A 17,376-nucleotide genomic window follows, 5' to 3' on the forward strand; every position below is an offset into this window, starting at 1 on the left:
AATGCATATAAATATATACAAAAGAGGCACTGAAGAAAATAAAGATAGTATTGCTGAATACCCATTTCCATCAAAGCTAATTGATGCAAATAATATAACCAAACCAATTCAAAATCAACCAAATTATAGTGTAAATTATTAGATATCAAATAATAAAGGTGGCCATACCAGGAAAGGAGATGCTTTGCCTCAAGCCCATGCAGTCTAGTCCTGTAGGGGTGCTCTGGGAATAGAGGTGCAACTTGAGAGGAAGGGCATCAGTGGCCACTGGAGAAGTAACCGATTTTGTTTTAACCTACAGAAAAAAAGTAGTAACATCTTTAGAAAAACGGCTAGCCTGAACGCCAGAAAGATTACTTTTTTAAAAAAGGGTTGTCTTCAATCAAACAATCTGGATAAAAGACAGCAAATGAGAATGCTAAAGGCGAGCAGGGAGTATTCTCTGAGGGAAAAGAGCTTTGTAGATATCAGAAATGTCAGATAAGTCATTATGAAGAACTTTAAAAGGAAAAGAAGGCTCTTAAAATTATACATTTGTGATAACGAGGGGTGGGAGAGAATGAATTGCCGTAATACTATGTGGTCCTTGGTGTTCGGCATGCAGTTGTTTAATATTTAATACTGCTTCTAATAAAGTTGCATTTATGTCATTTGCATTCTAAAATATAAATTATATTCTAAAATAGAAATACTTTTCAATCCATTCATCATAGCTATGTACATATGACACCATGCATCCTAGATGAGACAAGAGAGGCAATAAAGAAGACCCATCTGTCAGGATAAACCTCTTTTTTTATGGTTACTGTAGTTTCACAAAATTGCCATGTTGTGTTAGAAACAAAGGAAGCAGAAGAACTAGTTAACAGAATCATTGAAAGGGAAGAACGAGATGCAAACAGAGAGAACAGACAAATTATCTTTGGTTCCTTACATTGAGTTGATCTTCTGAGAAGTTACTTGATTCGTTCTCTCTGTCTGATTGGTCCTCTCTCACAAAGGTTCTTTTTCGATTTCTCTCCATCCATGTATCATCAAAGCTGAAACATTTGTATAGGGATTTGTGTCTCTTCTGCTGGACATGCTTTTTTATCTTTCCCTTCTGGATATAGAAGGGAAGGATCCAGGCCTTGTCTTCTACATTTGAATCCAAAGACCCTGGCATCTGAATAGACTTTTTTCGGTAAGGAAGACCATGCTTTTCACCTGACCTCTCTTCTGCTGAAATTTCACTTTGTTGGGAATGTTCCTAGTTTACAAATAACAGGTGAAAATATCTTTAAAACATGTTCTCTTTGTTGACCATTTTTGGGCTGCTCACTGCAAGCAGTCATCATAAATCTGGAAACATCTTATTACATTTGTCCCCTTTTAAAGTAACATCACACAACATGTCTTACAAATAAAGTCTGTATTGATTCAGCATGGATGCTGCAATCTAAATGAAACCTAAATTTGCACTCACCTGTATTAACTTCATGTAAAGCCTGGATACATGCTCATATAAGCACTGAGGAAAAATACTTCAGCATAGTGTAAATACCCTTGAATAGTTGTTCCAGGCAGCATGTGGCAGGACTCACTTGACATATTCTGTTTATAGTGCAGTCCAGGGGTGAAATCCTCCCGGTTTGCCCCAGTTCGCCCAAACCAGTAGTGAGGATAGGCCATGGCTCTCTGAATCAGGGATAAAAATCCCCGGTTCAGAGCAGTCCCAGTTCAAATGTCCCTCCCATGTGCCTTACTCATAGAATTACATAGAAAACTCTAAACAGTTGTTTTAACTGTTAATAAAGTAAGCCAACCAATCTAGAAGGACAAGCATCAGAAGACTTTTGACCAAGAATTCCTTAAAACTGAAGCTCTGGCTAAGAATATACAATTAGCAAAGTTCAATTAGTTATTTTCTTAAGCATCCTTTGAATTCTCTATGTATGATAACTGTTGTTGGGCCTTTAATAAGGAACACCCTGCAATATAAAACCTTGCCTCCAGAGGGCACAATAAAGTTATATTTAGCTGTGACAGTTCTTCCCTAGTGATAACAAGATTTTTGTCCATCTATCTAAACTTGCTTTGTACACTTAGATGCCTCTCTAATTTTGGAATGCCGCCTTCCCCTAAGAACTGGGTCCCTTTTTCCTTTCTATTATTTCAGCCAGAAGTTAGATTTACAGATGTAACTTCAACAAAAAGGAGTTCAACAAATTACTATGTGATTATTATATAGATGTATATAACTATCTATATACACCAGTCTGCACTATATAGAAATCCATATGGCCACTTAAAACTGCTACAGACACGGTCCTCCCTTCTCTGGTCATTGCTTTCCAGAGGCCATTGGGGCTCTTGTTGCTGAAAGGCCTGACATCTGGCTTCTGCAGGCGCATCTGCCTGCAAAATGCCTGTGCATCAATTTTCAGAGCCTTATGCAGGGTCCGTATAACTATGGATTTAGCACTGTTTTGGAAGAATACTAGACTTGTGTTTAAATACTGGATTATCATTTCTGATGGATTCTATTCCTGTGCTACACAGGTTAGTTTTTCTAACTGCTTCTGCTAATAAAGGATGGGCCATATTTTCCCTGATTATTTTTTTTACTTTCCGGAAGAACCATTTTGCCTATTCTGTTCTGGGATATAATTTATGGGCTACTTCTAAGTTTGTTGACCATGAGGACAGAGGTGAGCATTCCCTAGCAGCATTAGTTTAAGATAGATCTTTTTCCTATCAATTCACTCCAATTTCAACCTGCAGTCTCCCTTGTGCTTGTAGCCTAATTGATACATCATAACTTGTAAGGCAGGCACCTTGACAGCTGGCTAAACACACCATAAACTTCCTTACCCTGCAGTGAGATTTGCTGCAGCATATATCGGGGGAAATGATTGGAGGCTACTTTCCTGCTTGGTAGAAGGGGTTGTAAAGTTAGAGAAAGCCACCAAGTGCTTTCTTAACTTCTCCTACATTTAAACAGAAAGAACTATATTCTGATTACATTGGCAGAATAAGATTCAGCCATCAGGACAGAACCATTTATGCCAGCATACCTTTCTGCCTCTGAAGAACTAATGGACAGTAGTTTAATGTTTGACCATCCCTTTGGCTTCTCTATAGGAGAGCATGTAACATGAACCTTCTCTAGATCCTGCAAAGCACCTCCTGATCTGAATGCATGGTTGCAGCATAATTGCACAGATAATGTGGCCTCGTATAGTACAACTTTACTGAAAGTTTTAAAAAAACCTAACCCCCTCATTAAAAGACAGTAACAGAGGAAATTACTATCATTGAATAGGTATTTAAAATGAAAAACCAGCATTTGTCTAGAAATGAAAAGCACTCTTTCAGCACTATTTCTCAAAGGTCACTTCTGAAAGCAAATCTATGACTACAATTCCGTATCCTCACATACTTATGAAACATGGAAATGAAGTAGTTAGCTCTAAATATTTTTATGAACAGTCTTATAATGAGAATCTTAAATTATTATCTCATCTTATTTCAAAATTCTCTGAAGAATTTACACAAATGAATAGTTATGATGCCCTATGTCTTTGTAAACAGGTTTCTAAAGTTATTTCAAAACGTGAAATTTGTAACGTTGAGCATGACCTCCAGACTAACCCAGAATTCTACATAAGATACACAACAAAAAATATTTTTAATCCTTCTCCATATACTCAGTGCCAATACACAGAATCTCCTGCAGAGCAACTCACCTCATCTCTGATTATATCACTCATTGAAGCAGTCGTGTTTAAGCTGATCTGTGACTGGCTGCTTATCCCACTGTCTTCTCTAAAATAGTCGTTATCTAATGAATGCATGGACTGCAAGAAACTAGATCTGGGTTTCAATGTCTTTGGCCTCTCAGGTGCTTCCAAACCGCCATCGATAATAGAGATATTTCCAAGAGATATCAGTGAAGTTGAACTTAATTTACCAGGATAATGGAAGCCCATCCGCTGATGAGCAGTTCGAGGACTTTGTGGCTTGGGACTCATAGGTCTGCATGGCATGTCTTTACGTTCATACATTGACAACTGGGGGCAAGAAGGAGTGAAATGGGAAAATGATGACTGCAGATCAATTGGAGTAATTGGAGATTTCAGCCAGAATTCTTCATAGGAGGTATTCCCGTCATTCCCCATCATTTTTTCCTTCCCACTACAATCTGGGCTATAGGATGACTCTTTCCTCTTCCTCCTGGTGTCTATAGGTAGAAAGTCAGCAGGCCCAAAGGAATAGGAATGCCCACCTCCTGTAGATGAGCCATTAGAAACACTGTATTTAAAAAATTCTTGTCCATTTTGATACTCCTTTTTTTCCTTCAATGATTTTCTACTAAAGTTTCCAGAGCTCCTATTTGAACAGGGGTTTTGCTTCAGGCTATCTGCCTCCTTGTTTTTTAGAAAAACTTTCCAAGATTGGTGCACTTTCACTTTTTCATTCTTTAATGAAATTTTTGGACTCTGTTGAGCATTTTCTTTTTCCAGCGTTTTTGATTCAAAAAAGCTTGAAAAGGATCTATGGGCCAAGGCCAATCGGCTCCGGAATTTTTTGCTATCTATGTTTTTGTTACATTTAAAATCATTCTCTGGGGAGGATTTCTGGACTTCAGGGTACTCATTAAACTCATTATTGTTGTTCTCTACAAATCCTAAAGTTGTTCCTTCCCCATATTTTACCCTGGATAACATGGAAGAAGAAGAATATGTGCCTGCGCTTTCTAAGACTGTCCGACCAGAGCTAGAAGCTTTTCTCAAACTAATTCTATTGAAAAGTCCAACAGGTTTTTCATAGAATAAATCGTCGTCATCTGAATATTCTACAAGGCATTGATCCTTGTTTTGCAAAGTAGAACTGGATGAATTGAGGTCTTTCCAATTATCTTCTACTTCATCTACTTCATCTGCTTTATCACTATCAAATGTTACTTCCTTAGTTTTCACATTATCTTGATTGTCAGGAAATGTTAACTTAGATTTCCTGAAGGATGCCATCTTGGGGAAAGCTAAAAATTTAGAATACTTAACAGACTTTTCTATGGTGCCCACTTTGTTGATTCTCTGCACTGCCTTATAGAAACTATTGTTACTACCAAAAATGTTAATTATATTATTGTCCATCTCTTCACTATTTGCACTTCCCATGCTGATATTATCTAGGCCACTGGTGCTATTATCTTGTGTGTCAGTTTTCACTGAAGTGTCACAGATATCTGGATTCACATCCATGTCATAGTTTTTACTAATGCACTTTAAATTTTCGGTTGTAAAAACTTTATCTGATTCTGATTTGAGAGAAACAGCAATTTCCTCATGTATTACATCACAGATTTTGGAGTCTCTCTCCCCAATAATTTGCTTAGCATTGCTTTTATTTCCTTGAAGATGAGTCTCATCATCATCAACAATGTCTTGGCACAATATATTTTTACTATTTATTTCCTGTGTTCTTGCAATATTTACACAAGCATCCTGTTCTGCATTTGTAGTCATAGATTCATCCATTGTTGTATAGCCACGAGTTTGGGATTCATGGTTTGTTATTTGTACTGTCTCTAACACAGAATCACCATTCAACTGACATGGTTTTCTTAGTGATATGTCTCTATTTGCTGCAGGCAGGGCCAAGGACAAAATATCTAGGCACCCCTCTTCTTTCCAAGTTTGCACAGTACTTTCTAAAAGTAAATTAGTTGTGGATGTATTGTTCCCCAAACTAGCTTCCGTAGATTTTGCAGAGCCTGGCAAAGACAGTGAGTCCAGCATGTTTGCATCCGTTTCACAATGTGGGTTTCCTGAACTTTCCTCAGGAGCCATCTTAACTTGGAATTCATCTTCATTGTATGGCAACACCTGCACAGAAAACATGTCATTGGTACAACTGGACTTTCTGTTTGGAGATTCTTCTGATTTTGTGGCATCCATGATGGTGATGAGATGAGAGTTTGAATTCTCATGCTCTAGTATCTCAGTAAATTTAGGCAAAGAGTTCTCAACTTCAACATTTGTTTGCAATGGTTCTTGACCAGGGCTTTCCATCAATAAAGCTTTTAACTCAGAAATATTATCTGATTTTTCCTTCTGGCACATATAATGTGGTATTAGTGCTACTTTAAAAGCAGCGACATCAACATCTTCACAATTACTGCAATTGCAAGCCTTCTTTTCTATATCATTGTGATGATTCAAAGGATATCTTAATATATTGGATATACTGGGTTCTTGTTCTCTCAAATCTTTTCCATTTGATGTCAGAATCTCAACTGCCTTCTCACGGCCTATATTTGGCCCATATTTACTTCTCACTTCAGATGCTCTGAAAACAGCCTCAAGGTTTTGAGTTTTGATGCATTTGCTTTCCTTGTTCACATCTGCATTAATCATGGAAGCATGAACATCACAAGTATTATCATATTTATTTGCCACAGTGCATTTATCTATGTATCTTTCTGAGACATGAACATCACAGATGTGTGATTCAGAACCAATGTGATTTGGAGACAACCCTTTAATTTCTAGCTGATTTTTTGATTTCAGGTGTTTTTTTAACTCTACATTGGCAGTTACATGTGTTGATATACATCTCATATTTGAAAATTTCTTTTTAGAATTGTTTTCTGAGGAATTTGGCAGCTGGGACAATACCAACAACTGACATTCAGATGTTTCTGTTCCTTTTGTTGTAAGGCCACAAAGCTGGGATTTGTTGGTCCCATGGGAGTTTTCTGTCTGCTTCTGTACATTTTTATTTGAAATCAAGTGAGGAGTAAGAAATAACTCTTTAATATTTGTGTCCTTTGCAGCTTTTAAGGATGTTTTTGAACCATCTATGTTTTCCTTAACATGAACATGATCTGATTCTTTTAGGGGCAATGTGGAAAACGATTGGCTTAATTTATCTGCTAGACAAAGGCAATCTTCAATATGTTCTCTGATATCTTGACCATTTATATTTCCAGGAGAACTATGCCATGATTTCATTGCTAAATTTCCTGGCTTTGTGGAAGGCACCAAAAATATAGATTTAAAATCTGTGAGTTTCTGCTTTCTGCCATACAAATTTGTTTCTACAATTTTTTCACTGTCAAAAATATTCTTTTGACTATACTCGGCATTAAATATACAATCTTTTTTATACCTCATTTTGGAAGATTCATTATATCTTTTCCAAGTTCCATTTGTTTCTAAATGAATATTAGGCAAACTCTTTCTGGAAACTGTTTCTGAGCAGGAGCAGCAAGTTTCAGAAATATTCAAAGCGCTTTCAGAGTTTGTTCTGAGATTAACCAATGTTACTGCTTCTGGACTCATTCTCTCTTTGCTACTGGCACCTTTAATATGATCTTCTGAATGGGTATGGAAGTGTGCCTCTCTGTTTGCAGATTTTGTCCCCACTTTTAACAAAGCTTCGGTCCGTAACACAAAATCATTTTTATTAGCCTTTGACCCCGTGGAGGTAATACTGTAAGGTAATACCTGCTCCTTTCCTTTGACGTCTTCAATTTTGGATTCTGATGCTAATAACTGCAATGCATATTTGCTTGTTGCTACATGTAAGGCTGAAGGGAAATCCACATTTTCCTTCTGAATAAATCCAAATTCTTTTGTGAAACACTTGGGAGGAGACCTATCTCCTTTTGTTTTGGAATGCTTATGCCACGATTCTTCTATTTCTGAAGAAAGATTGGGTTCTCTAGTGACATCACTGGCAATGGACTCCGAGTCTGACACACTTTCATAAGTCTCTGTTTTGATATCTGACAGTGATTCGCTTTGATATGACTGGGTTTCAAAATAGTCTTCATCTGTTTCCTGGCCTGATCCACATATCTCCAGCTCTGGTGTATCTGGGTTTGAAGAATTCTGATCTTCTTCGATCTCTCCTTCACTTGTGCAGTTGTCAACTGGCTCCGAGGCCTATAAAAAGATGAGAAATTAATCAACAATACAGTCTTGTATTAAGAAGATTAATGTATAACAGGTATGGTTCTCTCCAGAATTGCAACAGAAGAGAAAAAATTTGAGAGTTGACATTTAAATATCTTTAAGTTGCTAAGGTTGAGAAACAATGCTGTAATTGCCCATGACAGCACATTGTACAATGCCATTGGTGGCATTTCGTGGACATTGTACTGTAAAGCTAAACCACATCTCCCAAATAATTTTCAAAACTATTTTAATATTTGGTGGATTTTTTATTGGTCAATACAATGCTTTGTAATCTATACAATTTACAAGTAGAGTGCTGTGTGCTTTGGTTAGAATAATTTTTCATATTTGAAGATAATGCATCTCCTTACCTTTCTTTTAAGCATTTAACTTTTGTTACAGATTTTTTTTTTTAATAATAGAAATTCTCTCTTACGTAGAAGGGAAATCTGCCCCACCCCACTCGGTTGGTATTCAAACCGTCAGTGCATACTAAATCAATTGAAATTAAATGTCATCTGCTCCAACTAAATCTGTTCATTTCCCAAAAATGTGGCTGTGTAAAGTTTAGTGGCTCCCTCTACTGGACAATTCTAAATATGTTTACATTTGTTAGCTTTTGCATTAAGTAATTGTCAAAAGGTTTAAAACTACATTTTATGTATGTTGTTTTTTAACTTTGTATTGGTATTTGATGCTTTATTTAATATTAATGTAATATTAATTTAATATATATAATTTATATTTCATTGGTGATCATTTAACTAATGATAATTCATGAGAAATAAATTAATAGAAATGGCCAGAACTACAGTAGTGGTCATTAATAAGTGGTGTTGGTTTTTTTGTCCTAGAAAAATAGTCTCTGTCTTCTGTCAAGGATATGTATTTTCCAATACTAGAATCAAGCAAAACATATTCACATTGAATTTATATAACTTTATTTTATTTCATCATTATGACCCAATTTTTAAACAACAAATTACGCTTAAAAATTATGGTTCAATTGTAGCTACATTGTAAAACACTCCCTTCCTGGAAAATGAGGTTAAAAGCTAAGATCAAGATAACTCGGAGAGAAGTTAATCAATGGAATTACAGAAGGTGTGAAGATTAAAGATAAAATTCAGCTACTGAAAGAAATATAAGAGCCTGACTATCAAAAGTCTAGAGCAAAGGTGTCAAACTCAAGGCCCATGGGCAAATGCAGCCAGTGGGGTCCTTATATCTGGCCCGTGGGGCTGCCCTGGAAACAGCGAAGGAGCAACCCGCGGTACCTCTGCCAGCAAAAACGGATTCTGTAGGGCCATGCATTGCCCTCCCAAGCTCCGTTTTCAGCTGCAATGGCCTCCTGCAGCCTTCTGCCACCTGCGGCCCTCCCAAGCTCTGTTTTCACTGGCAGAGGGCTGCAGACAGATCTCCCCAACACTGCCCGGGCCGCCACAGTGGGTGATGTCGAGCTGGCCATGCCCCCCCACACCCCGAGGTCAAACACAACCCTGATGCAGGTCCCAAGCCCTACAAAGAAACAGTACCATTCAACCAGCCAACAACTTGCTTCCCCACAAGATGGAAAGTCCCATCAAGCATTACAGCAACCAAGCTAAAGAAACATATGAGGCAGTACATGAGCATAGCTCAGAAGGGCATTGGGAATAACATCAGAGCCTCAAAACACCAATTGCTCATAGGTGTAGACTATGCAGAGACACAAACCAATGCATAGAAGTAGGGTGTAAGATGCAAGCAGGAACAGTATACACTGAATGGCACAACCTAAGTAATAATACAATAGCAGAGTTGGAAGGGACCTTGGAGGTCCCTTCCTAGGCAGGAAACCCTACACCGTTTCAGACAAATGGCTATCCAACATCTTCTTAAAAACTTCCAGTGTTGGGGCATTCACAACTTATGGAGGCAAGTTGTTCCACTGATTAATTGTTCTAACTGTCAGGAGATTTCTCCTTAATTCTAAGTTGCTTATCTCCTTGACTAGTTTCCACCCATTGCTTCTTGTTCTACCCTCAGGTGCCTTGGAAAATAGTTTGACTCCCTCTTCTTTGTGGCAACCCCTGAGATATTGGAACACTGCTATCATGTCTCCCCTAGTCCTTCTTTCTATTAAACTAGACATACCCAGTTCCTGCAAACATTCTTCATATGTTTTAGTCTCCAGTCCCCTAATCATCTTTGTTGCTCTTCTCTGCACTCTTTCTAGAGTTGCCACATCTTTTTCTACATCGTGGTAACCAAAACTGAATGCAGTATTCCAAGTGTGGCCTTACCAAGGCGTTATAAAGTGGTATTAACACTTCACGTTATCTTGATTCTATCCCTCTGTTTATGCAGCCTAGAACTGTGTTGGCTTTTTTGGCAGCTGCTGCACACTGCTGGCTCATATTTAAATGGTTGTCTGCTAGGACTCCAAGATCCCTTTCATAGTTACTATTGTTGAGCAAGGTACCACCTATACTGTACCTGTGCATTTCGTTTTTGTTGCCTAAATAGTAGTTGACATTGTGTAGAGGAAAATCTACACAGTATATGAGCTAGACTCTCCCAAGTCCGGATGGGAGATTCTACACAAGGTCATGTAGAATAATAGGACTGAGACCCTGTGACACTTCCAAAACCAGATAGACAGACAAGTACTAGCCAATCAACCTGACATAGTGGTTGCAAACGAGGACCAGAAGACAAAGGTGGTGGTAGATGTAGCAATGCCAAGTGACAGCAACATCAGGAAGGAAGAGCATGAAAAGCTGAAGAAGTACCAGGGCCTAAAATAGGAACTAGAGAGATATAAAAAGTGGTCCCAATGATAGTAGGAGCAAAGTGGTCCTAATAGTGGTAGGAGTACTCAGGGCTGTGGTTCCTAAGCTAAGAAAGTGGGTCCAATAGATCCCAAAAACAACATCAGTACTCCCTGACCAGAATAGTACAGTATTAGGAACAACTAAAATATTGTGCAGAACCCTTAAACTAGTAGAGGACCAGAGATTGAGGTACATACATACTAGGAGTGAGAAAGATTTTTTTTCCTTTTTAAATGTACTTCTGTATTAGATTTTTGTATTATTCATACTTGTTTGATATAATCTTTAATAATAAGCAACCATCATAAATTTATGCCCTTAAACCACTTGTGTCTTAGGTCACTGTTAGAGAATTACCCTGTGGAATTCTGACAGAATTAAGGTTGCAAGAAAATATTCATTTCAGCCAGGAGCAAAACTCATAGTGTTCTAAGCAATCTGTTTCCTGAAATAGTGTTGGCAATATACATTTGACTTTTCCACAAAGTCATTCAGACTTAATTGAAAAACAAGGAGAACCAGCACAATCTTGACACACCTGCATTGGATGCACAAAGAGCATCTTCCCAGGTGATTGATGTAGTAAGGTTCTTCCTCAGCAGTTAACTTGTTTGCAACTTGTATATCTTAATGCAAGCAAGAAGAAGGTGTCTATGATTCAGTCAAGCAGCCTCCACAAATTCTAGTCCTTGGAAACCTTCCACAGCAAGATATTTTGTCATAATCAAAAACCCATCTGTTTTTTGACAGGAAGTAGTATGGAAACAAACAAACAAACAAACAAACAAAAATACCAGTTCTACCGCATAACATTTATTGGATACATGGCTCCATGCCAAGTATCTTCTCATTGAAGTTTCTCCAGAAAAAAAGGATGAATTATAGTAACAGTTCAAACCACTGTTTAAATATCTGACACTACAAATTGCAAGAAATAATGATTCTAGAATAGCAACACAAGATATAATAATTAATACACCCTAATAATACCATTGTACTAATGAACATTTATACCATTGCAATCCTATGACCATATGACAACCACAAGACAGACATTGGCCAAAATACAAGTACGTTGTTTCTATTTAATTGTTCTGCCTAACAATAAACAAAGCACAGAAAGATGCAAAGAGAAATTTCCTTTCTTATGATCATTCCTGATCTGGTAAACTTCATAAAAATTGTAAGCATCAAATGTTTAGGGGTTAGTTAGAATCACAATTTTCAATGATATTAATCATATTGCCCCTGTTCATTTGTTTATGATGTCTTTTTTTTGTGAATCTTGGGTTTAAGCAGTTCTAGCCATCCAGACTCTTTGACTGAAGTGCATACTAATTTTAGTAAATAAAATAAAACACTTCAAAATGGTGGAGGTAAATTCTATAATGAACGTATGACTGCAATGAACAATAAGAACAATCTTAAGGAACAGGAGGAAGAGTTGCTACCAAATAATGGCAAGATAAAAGTAGTACTGGCATTTGTGAGTTTGGTTTCTTAGTCTTGAAAGCCTGACAATATTATATATTTCTCTTAAAAAGTACGCTATTGTCTTATCTAGATATTTTATTTATTTATGTATCTGAATATTTTTAAAAACAAGAGAAAATCATTTGGCTGAAATCCTCATCTAAATTGTTCATAGCAAATAAACAGAAATAAATGAATACATCATTATCAATCAAAAGTTGATGGTGCTCTGGAAATCAGAAAGAAATTAATAGATTGCTTTTAAAAAGGATGCAAAAAGCAGTTAATTTGAAATTTTAAGCTTAGACTATGCTATTAAACTATCTAGAATGATAACTAATTTGTTAGCTCCTTACATATAATATATTGATTTATCATTTTTATGTTACTTGCATTATGGAATCAGAGAGTTAGAATAAGTCATTTAGGCCATTGGGTCTACATTTCAAATTAAAGCATCACAGGCAGACAGTTCTATCAATTCTCCCCCAACAGCTCTAGGAAAGGGAAGTCTCTCTGCAATGGGATCTATCATCAAATTGTTCTTACTCTTAGGGAGCTTTTCTTCCATTCAGCTTAAGAACATTATCCATATTCTTTCTGGGGCAATGAAAAACAACCAGAAAGCACACTACTCAGAATGGACTTTGACCAAGTACTCCTTGTTACTTTTTCCCATGGATTGGCAAATGCCTAAAATTGCATTTCCCTTTTTACCAGCCATGTCACACAGTTCATTCATATTAATCTTTTTCACAAGTACTGTTACCAATGCAAGTATCCTCCAACACAGGTACAATTATCTTTTTAATAGAATACCTCTTCTTAAATAAAAACATCTATTCCTTGCTCTTACGCAAATACTACATGGTTTTAAGCCTAACTTCTAATGTCTCGTGACAGTTTTGAATTTTGTTTCTGTATTAGCTGCCTCTAGTTTTTAGTCATTCATAAGTTTGATAAGCATTCCTTCAACTTATCAAACATATAAAAAATGAAATAACATGCAACATAATTAATATCAGCGTGTCAAATGTGCATCATCAGTGCTGTTAAAAACATACCAATTTGCTTGATGCCCTAAGCTGCATTACGCTGTGGCAATTGTGGAAAGTGTTTTTGACCAGACAGCATTTAGTTCCATTTGACCATCGTGACAGCACTCCTTTTCCTGTCCTTTGCTGCAGCATTCCATAATGTTGAAAGTATTTCATTCTCCAGTTTCTACTGCTGATAATCTGATGTTTCCATTGATCTACTGCTGATGATATTCTAGTTGGTGCTGCTTTGAAAGCTGTTTCCATTTGTGAGCCAAGCTCTATGGCTCCGGACAGAGTCAGTGAATTTATTTGGGTAAAGAGAGTCTCCCTAATTCTCCAATCTCTTGCTTTCTCAATTAGCTGGTCAAGCACAAGCTCATCCTGCCGAGGTCCAAAATCGCAGTGTAGTGCCAACTCCCACAAAGCAGAAGCAAAACTCACAAAGGTTTCCCCAGGGAGCTGTGCCCGTTGACAAAAGAAGAGCCTCTGGATCCTCCTGAAAACATTTTGCCTGAATTCAAAACTTTTCTGAAACTCATTGATAGGGTCAAAACATGTCATTGATCCCAGCTTTGTAACCATCTTCTGATTTCCCCAACCAAGCTGGTGGGGATGATAATTCTCCATTTTCTCCAATCCTAAAGTTCAGTTGCTTTCATTTCTGGAGGAAAAAACCAATTGAAGCAGGAAGGCATATGAATCCACTCTCCTCCAGAGCCACAGTGTAGCATAAGTGGCAGTAAACACCTTACTTTCCCAATGAACAGAGCAGGTTTAGTCAGCAAATTTAAATCGAGACATTTCTCCATTGAAACACCTGACCTGTAATTTGTCACTTGAGCATCTCCACCCTTTAATGCATTTATTCCTGAACATGGCACAGCATCCAGAATGTCAGAGCTAGAAGAAATTAAAATTCTTTAAACAAAAAGCAGAGGGAAGGATGTCAATCCCCACTGTATGAAATAGCCAGGGAGGAAAAAATAGAAATGTATATATCACAATGCAATCAAACCCTTCCTCCATTTTTTTACATTAAAAGAAATAAAATTTTACAGAAGCCTGTTTTCATGAATCCCAAATAGTTTAAACTGTATATCCCAACCCCTTTTGGGTAGAGGCGTAGTAAATCGCAACTTAAAATAAAAATAAATTGTATAATAAATTGATTGTCATATTCTAAGACCACTCTGGATACAGTAACATCCACAGAAAGCATATGGCAAAGAATCCAATTTTTTGTTAAACCCAGACCAAACATCACATTTTAAATCATCTTAATCATGAAGGTTACCCAAAGCAATTTCTTCACCCTTGTTCCTACCCAATATCAACAACATTGTGCAAAGAGTTTGGGGGAAGCTACCTTATCAACCATGATTTTTTTAAAAGCAATTTGAAGGCATGCCAGTAACCTGTCTAAAGGGATCTATGTCCTACAGTATTGGGTATGACTTTACTGATATCATAATCCCTGTACTATGTTATACTATATTTTACCTGAAACTTAGCAGGTAAGTACCACTTGCATACATCTGCAAACCAGTGGGTATTCACTATATATAAGCAGATATTTGGCTACAAAATATCTAAAGCTTAGTAGAAAAAGGCAAAAATGGAAATGAGTGTAAAACTTAGGATTCAAAATCCAAAAGATCTGTGAAAAACTGACATAATGGTTATCCATGAGGGAACCTGCACCATAGATATTAACCTTTTCTTTTCTTTCTAATTCTTTAGTGAGGATTGACATTCTTACTGGAACTTTTTGCTACAAAAGAAAATCACTTGCACTAATTTCTGAAGATATTATTACTCAAAATATTAATAGCATATATTCTGGATGAGATTGGATGAGAAACATACATGGAAGTTTACTCCAGCCATCAGAAGAGTATGTTGAGTATGTTAAGCCATCAAAATGCATTGAGAATCAAATTTGATGACTTTCAAAGCAGTTGAATAACAAGGTACGACTGTAATGGGGAAAAAATACTAAAAAGCTTCAGATAACTAATATAATTTGGATCCTGATCCATCATAGTCAATGGGCACCTTGGTGGTCAGTAATTCCTAAATTCAGAAGTGACTGTAGGGCAAAGTTAAAAGGGGAGCAAATAAAAAAGACAATGTTATAACAACAAAACTCTTTTAGTATTTTCATTTATATTCTTTAATATGTATAATAATTCCCTCAGAGAAATGTGGTTCAAGTTAACATTAGATCAAAAAGATAAATACTTCTGCCAGGCAGCAAAATGTACTGCCATATGTTATAGATTTCATGTATCAGAAGTCAACAGGGCAAAAAAATATCTTGAAGGATATAGAAATAGCAAAGCATTTAGATGTATTTACTGCTTCATAGTGCTTTACAGCCCTCTCTTAACAGTTTACAAAGTCAGCATATTTCCCCCAACAATCTGGGTCCTCACTTTACCGACCTCAGAAGCATGAAAGACTGAGTCAACCTTGAACCGGTCAGGATCAAAGTCCTGGTTGTGGGAATGTAGAGTTAGCCTGCAATGCTGCATTCTAACCACTGCACGACCACGGCTCTATAGTATGCAAACATTCTTCAATTTTCCATTAAAGTTAGTTGAGCTTTCTTGTCAATCTCTTGAATGGAATTCAGAACTTTCCATAGACCGACTTAACAGATTCAATTAATTTTGCCCAGTTACAACTTCCTTATCAAATCATCCCAATGTCCCTTAAAAAGAGCTTGTGATTCTTTTCTATTCAAAACCTCTTTAGATGTATATTATCGTCCCCCAATCTCCCTCAGTACAATCCCCACATCTTTTCATCAGCAGTCCTTTTTTTAAAAAAATGTGAACATTTAAAATTCAGGTCTGTCATTCCTGATTCTCACAAATCAGTGTTGGTGTTTCATGCTTCGGACTCTGGGCCAGCTTTCAGCTATGACTTCAATATCACCTCTCTCCATGAATGCTAATACCCTGTTCAGAATTCAGGGCTGCATGTCTTTTGCAATTACTGTACAGCAAGAGTGGCCACATTCAAAAGGAACCTCCGCTTCCATCAACATGACAGCAGATCCTTAGTACTACTGAGATACAAAGTGATCATTGTCAATGACCACTAGCGCTCAGGATTCCACATTAAAACATGCATTACATGTCAGTAAAATATCCATCTAATACTACCATTATCATTTCATACCATTACAACTTTATCCAAAAACTACAAAACAAACCCTTTTGTTTCTGAGAGTTCCCTAGTATTCTTGGGGAAAAGTTCTCTAAAGTATCTGAAAAATAATTACACAAAATAATAATGCAGCCTGTTCAACCCTGATTATAATAGAGTTTGGACAGAACATAGGTCTCAGAAAAATATACCATGTCAGGAAGGTACTATATATTCAAGTGACTCAAATGAATTTTGGAAAGTGGAAATGCCAGAAATCTTGATATTGTGGATCACTTTGTAACAGAAGACAATCAACACCTTTTTCTTCTTTTTCTTTTTCTTTCTATTTGCTTGGTATAAACTCTGGCAGTTTCAGTACTGAGCTGTGCAATTCTCAACTTCTTATTTTGTACATATCCAAAGAACAAGCCACATCTAATATTTTAAAGTATTTTGCCATCAGATTACACTTTCTCACAGAAAATTTCTATTACATTTTATCAAAGCAAATTTGCCCATTTTGTGTGCAAAGTCTTTCAGTGTTTTAGCTAATGTCTAAGGCGATAACTATGACTGACATTTGAAGAGGCAAAACTAGAGATATTATTTTTAAAAAGTATAAGGTTTATTAAGGTTTATTGGGATTTATATGCCGCCCTTTTCCCTGAGGGGACTCAGGGCGGCTTACAACCACAGGGGAGGGGAGGTGCAAGGTCAAAACAAAAACAATTGGTGAACAAAAGAAAAATAATAAAACACAACTTTCATTCAGCAATCAAACACTCGGGCGGGCGATTGGAAACCTATTCCCAGGCCTGCTGGGAGAGCCAGATCTTGAGGGCTGCGCGGAAGGTCTGGATCGTGGTGAGGGTGCGGATCTCCATGGGGAGCTCGTTCCATAGGGCCGGGGCAGCAGCAGAGAAGGCTCTCCTCCGTGTGGTCGCC

The 17,376-nt window shown here is 37.1% G+C and overlaps 1 protein-coding gene across 2 annotated transcripts in view; it reads right to left on the reverse strand.

Moving 5' to 3' along the window:
* ARHGEF4 (Rho guanine nucleotide exchange factor 4) overlaps nucleotides 1-17,376 on the reverse strand; it is a 163,337-nt gene that overhangs the window by 94,504 nt on the left and 51,457 nt on the right. For both annotated transcript variants that reach the window (XM_014052144.2, XM_087725686.1), the window contains 3 exons: nucleotides 3,729-7,934; nucleotides 935-1,249; nucleotides 169-295 (listed from right to left, as the gene is read on the reverse strand). In XM_014052144.2, the coding sequence (XP_013907619.2) occupies nucleotides 169-295; nucleotides 935-1,249; nucleotides 3,729-7,934 (4,648 nt within the window). The remainder of the gene's footprint in view (nucleotides 1-168; nucleotides 296-934; nucleotides 1,250-3,728; nucleotides 7,935-17,376) is intronic.

Source organism: Thamnophis sirtalis, unplaced genomic scaffold, assembly GCF_051295495.1.
Source record: "Thamnophis sirtalis isolate CommonGarterSnake01/CBP01778 unplaced genomic scaffold, rThaSir2_p1.2 scaffold_11, whole genome shotgun sequence".
NCBI lineage: Eukaryota > Metazoa > Chordata > Lepidosauria > Squamata > Natricidae > Thamnophis > Thamnophis sirtalis.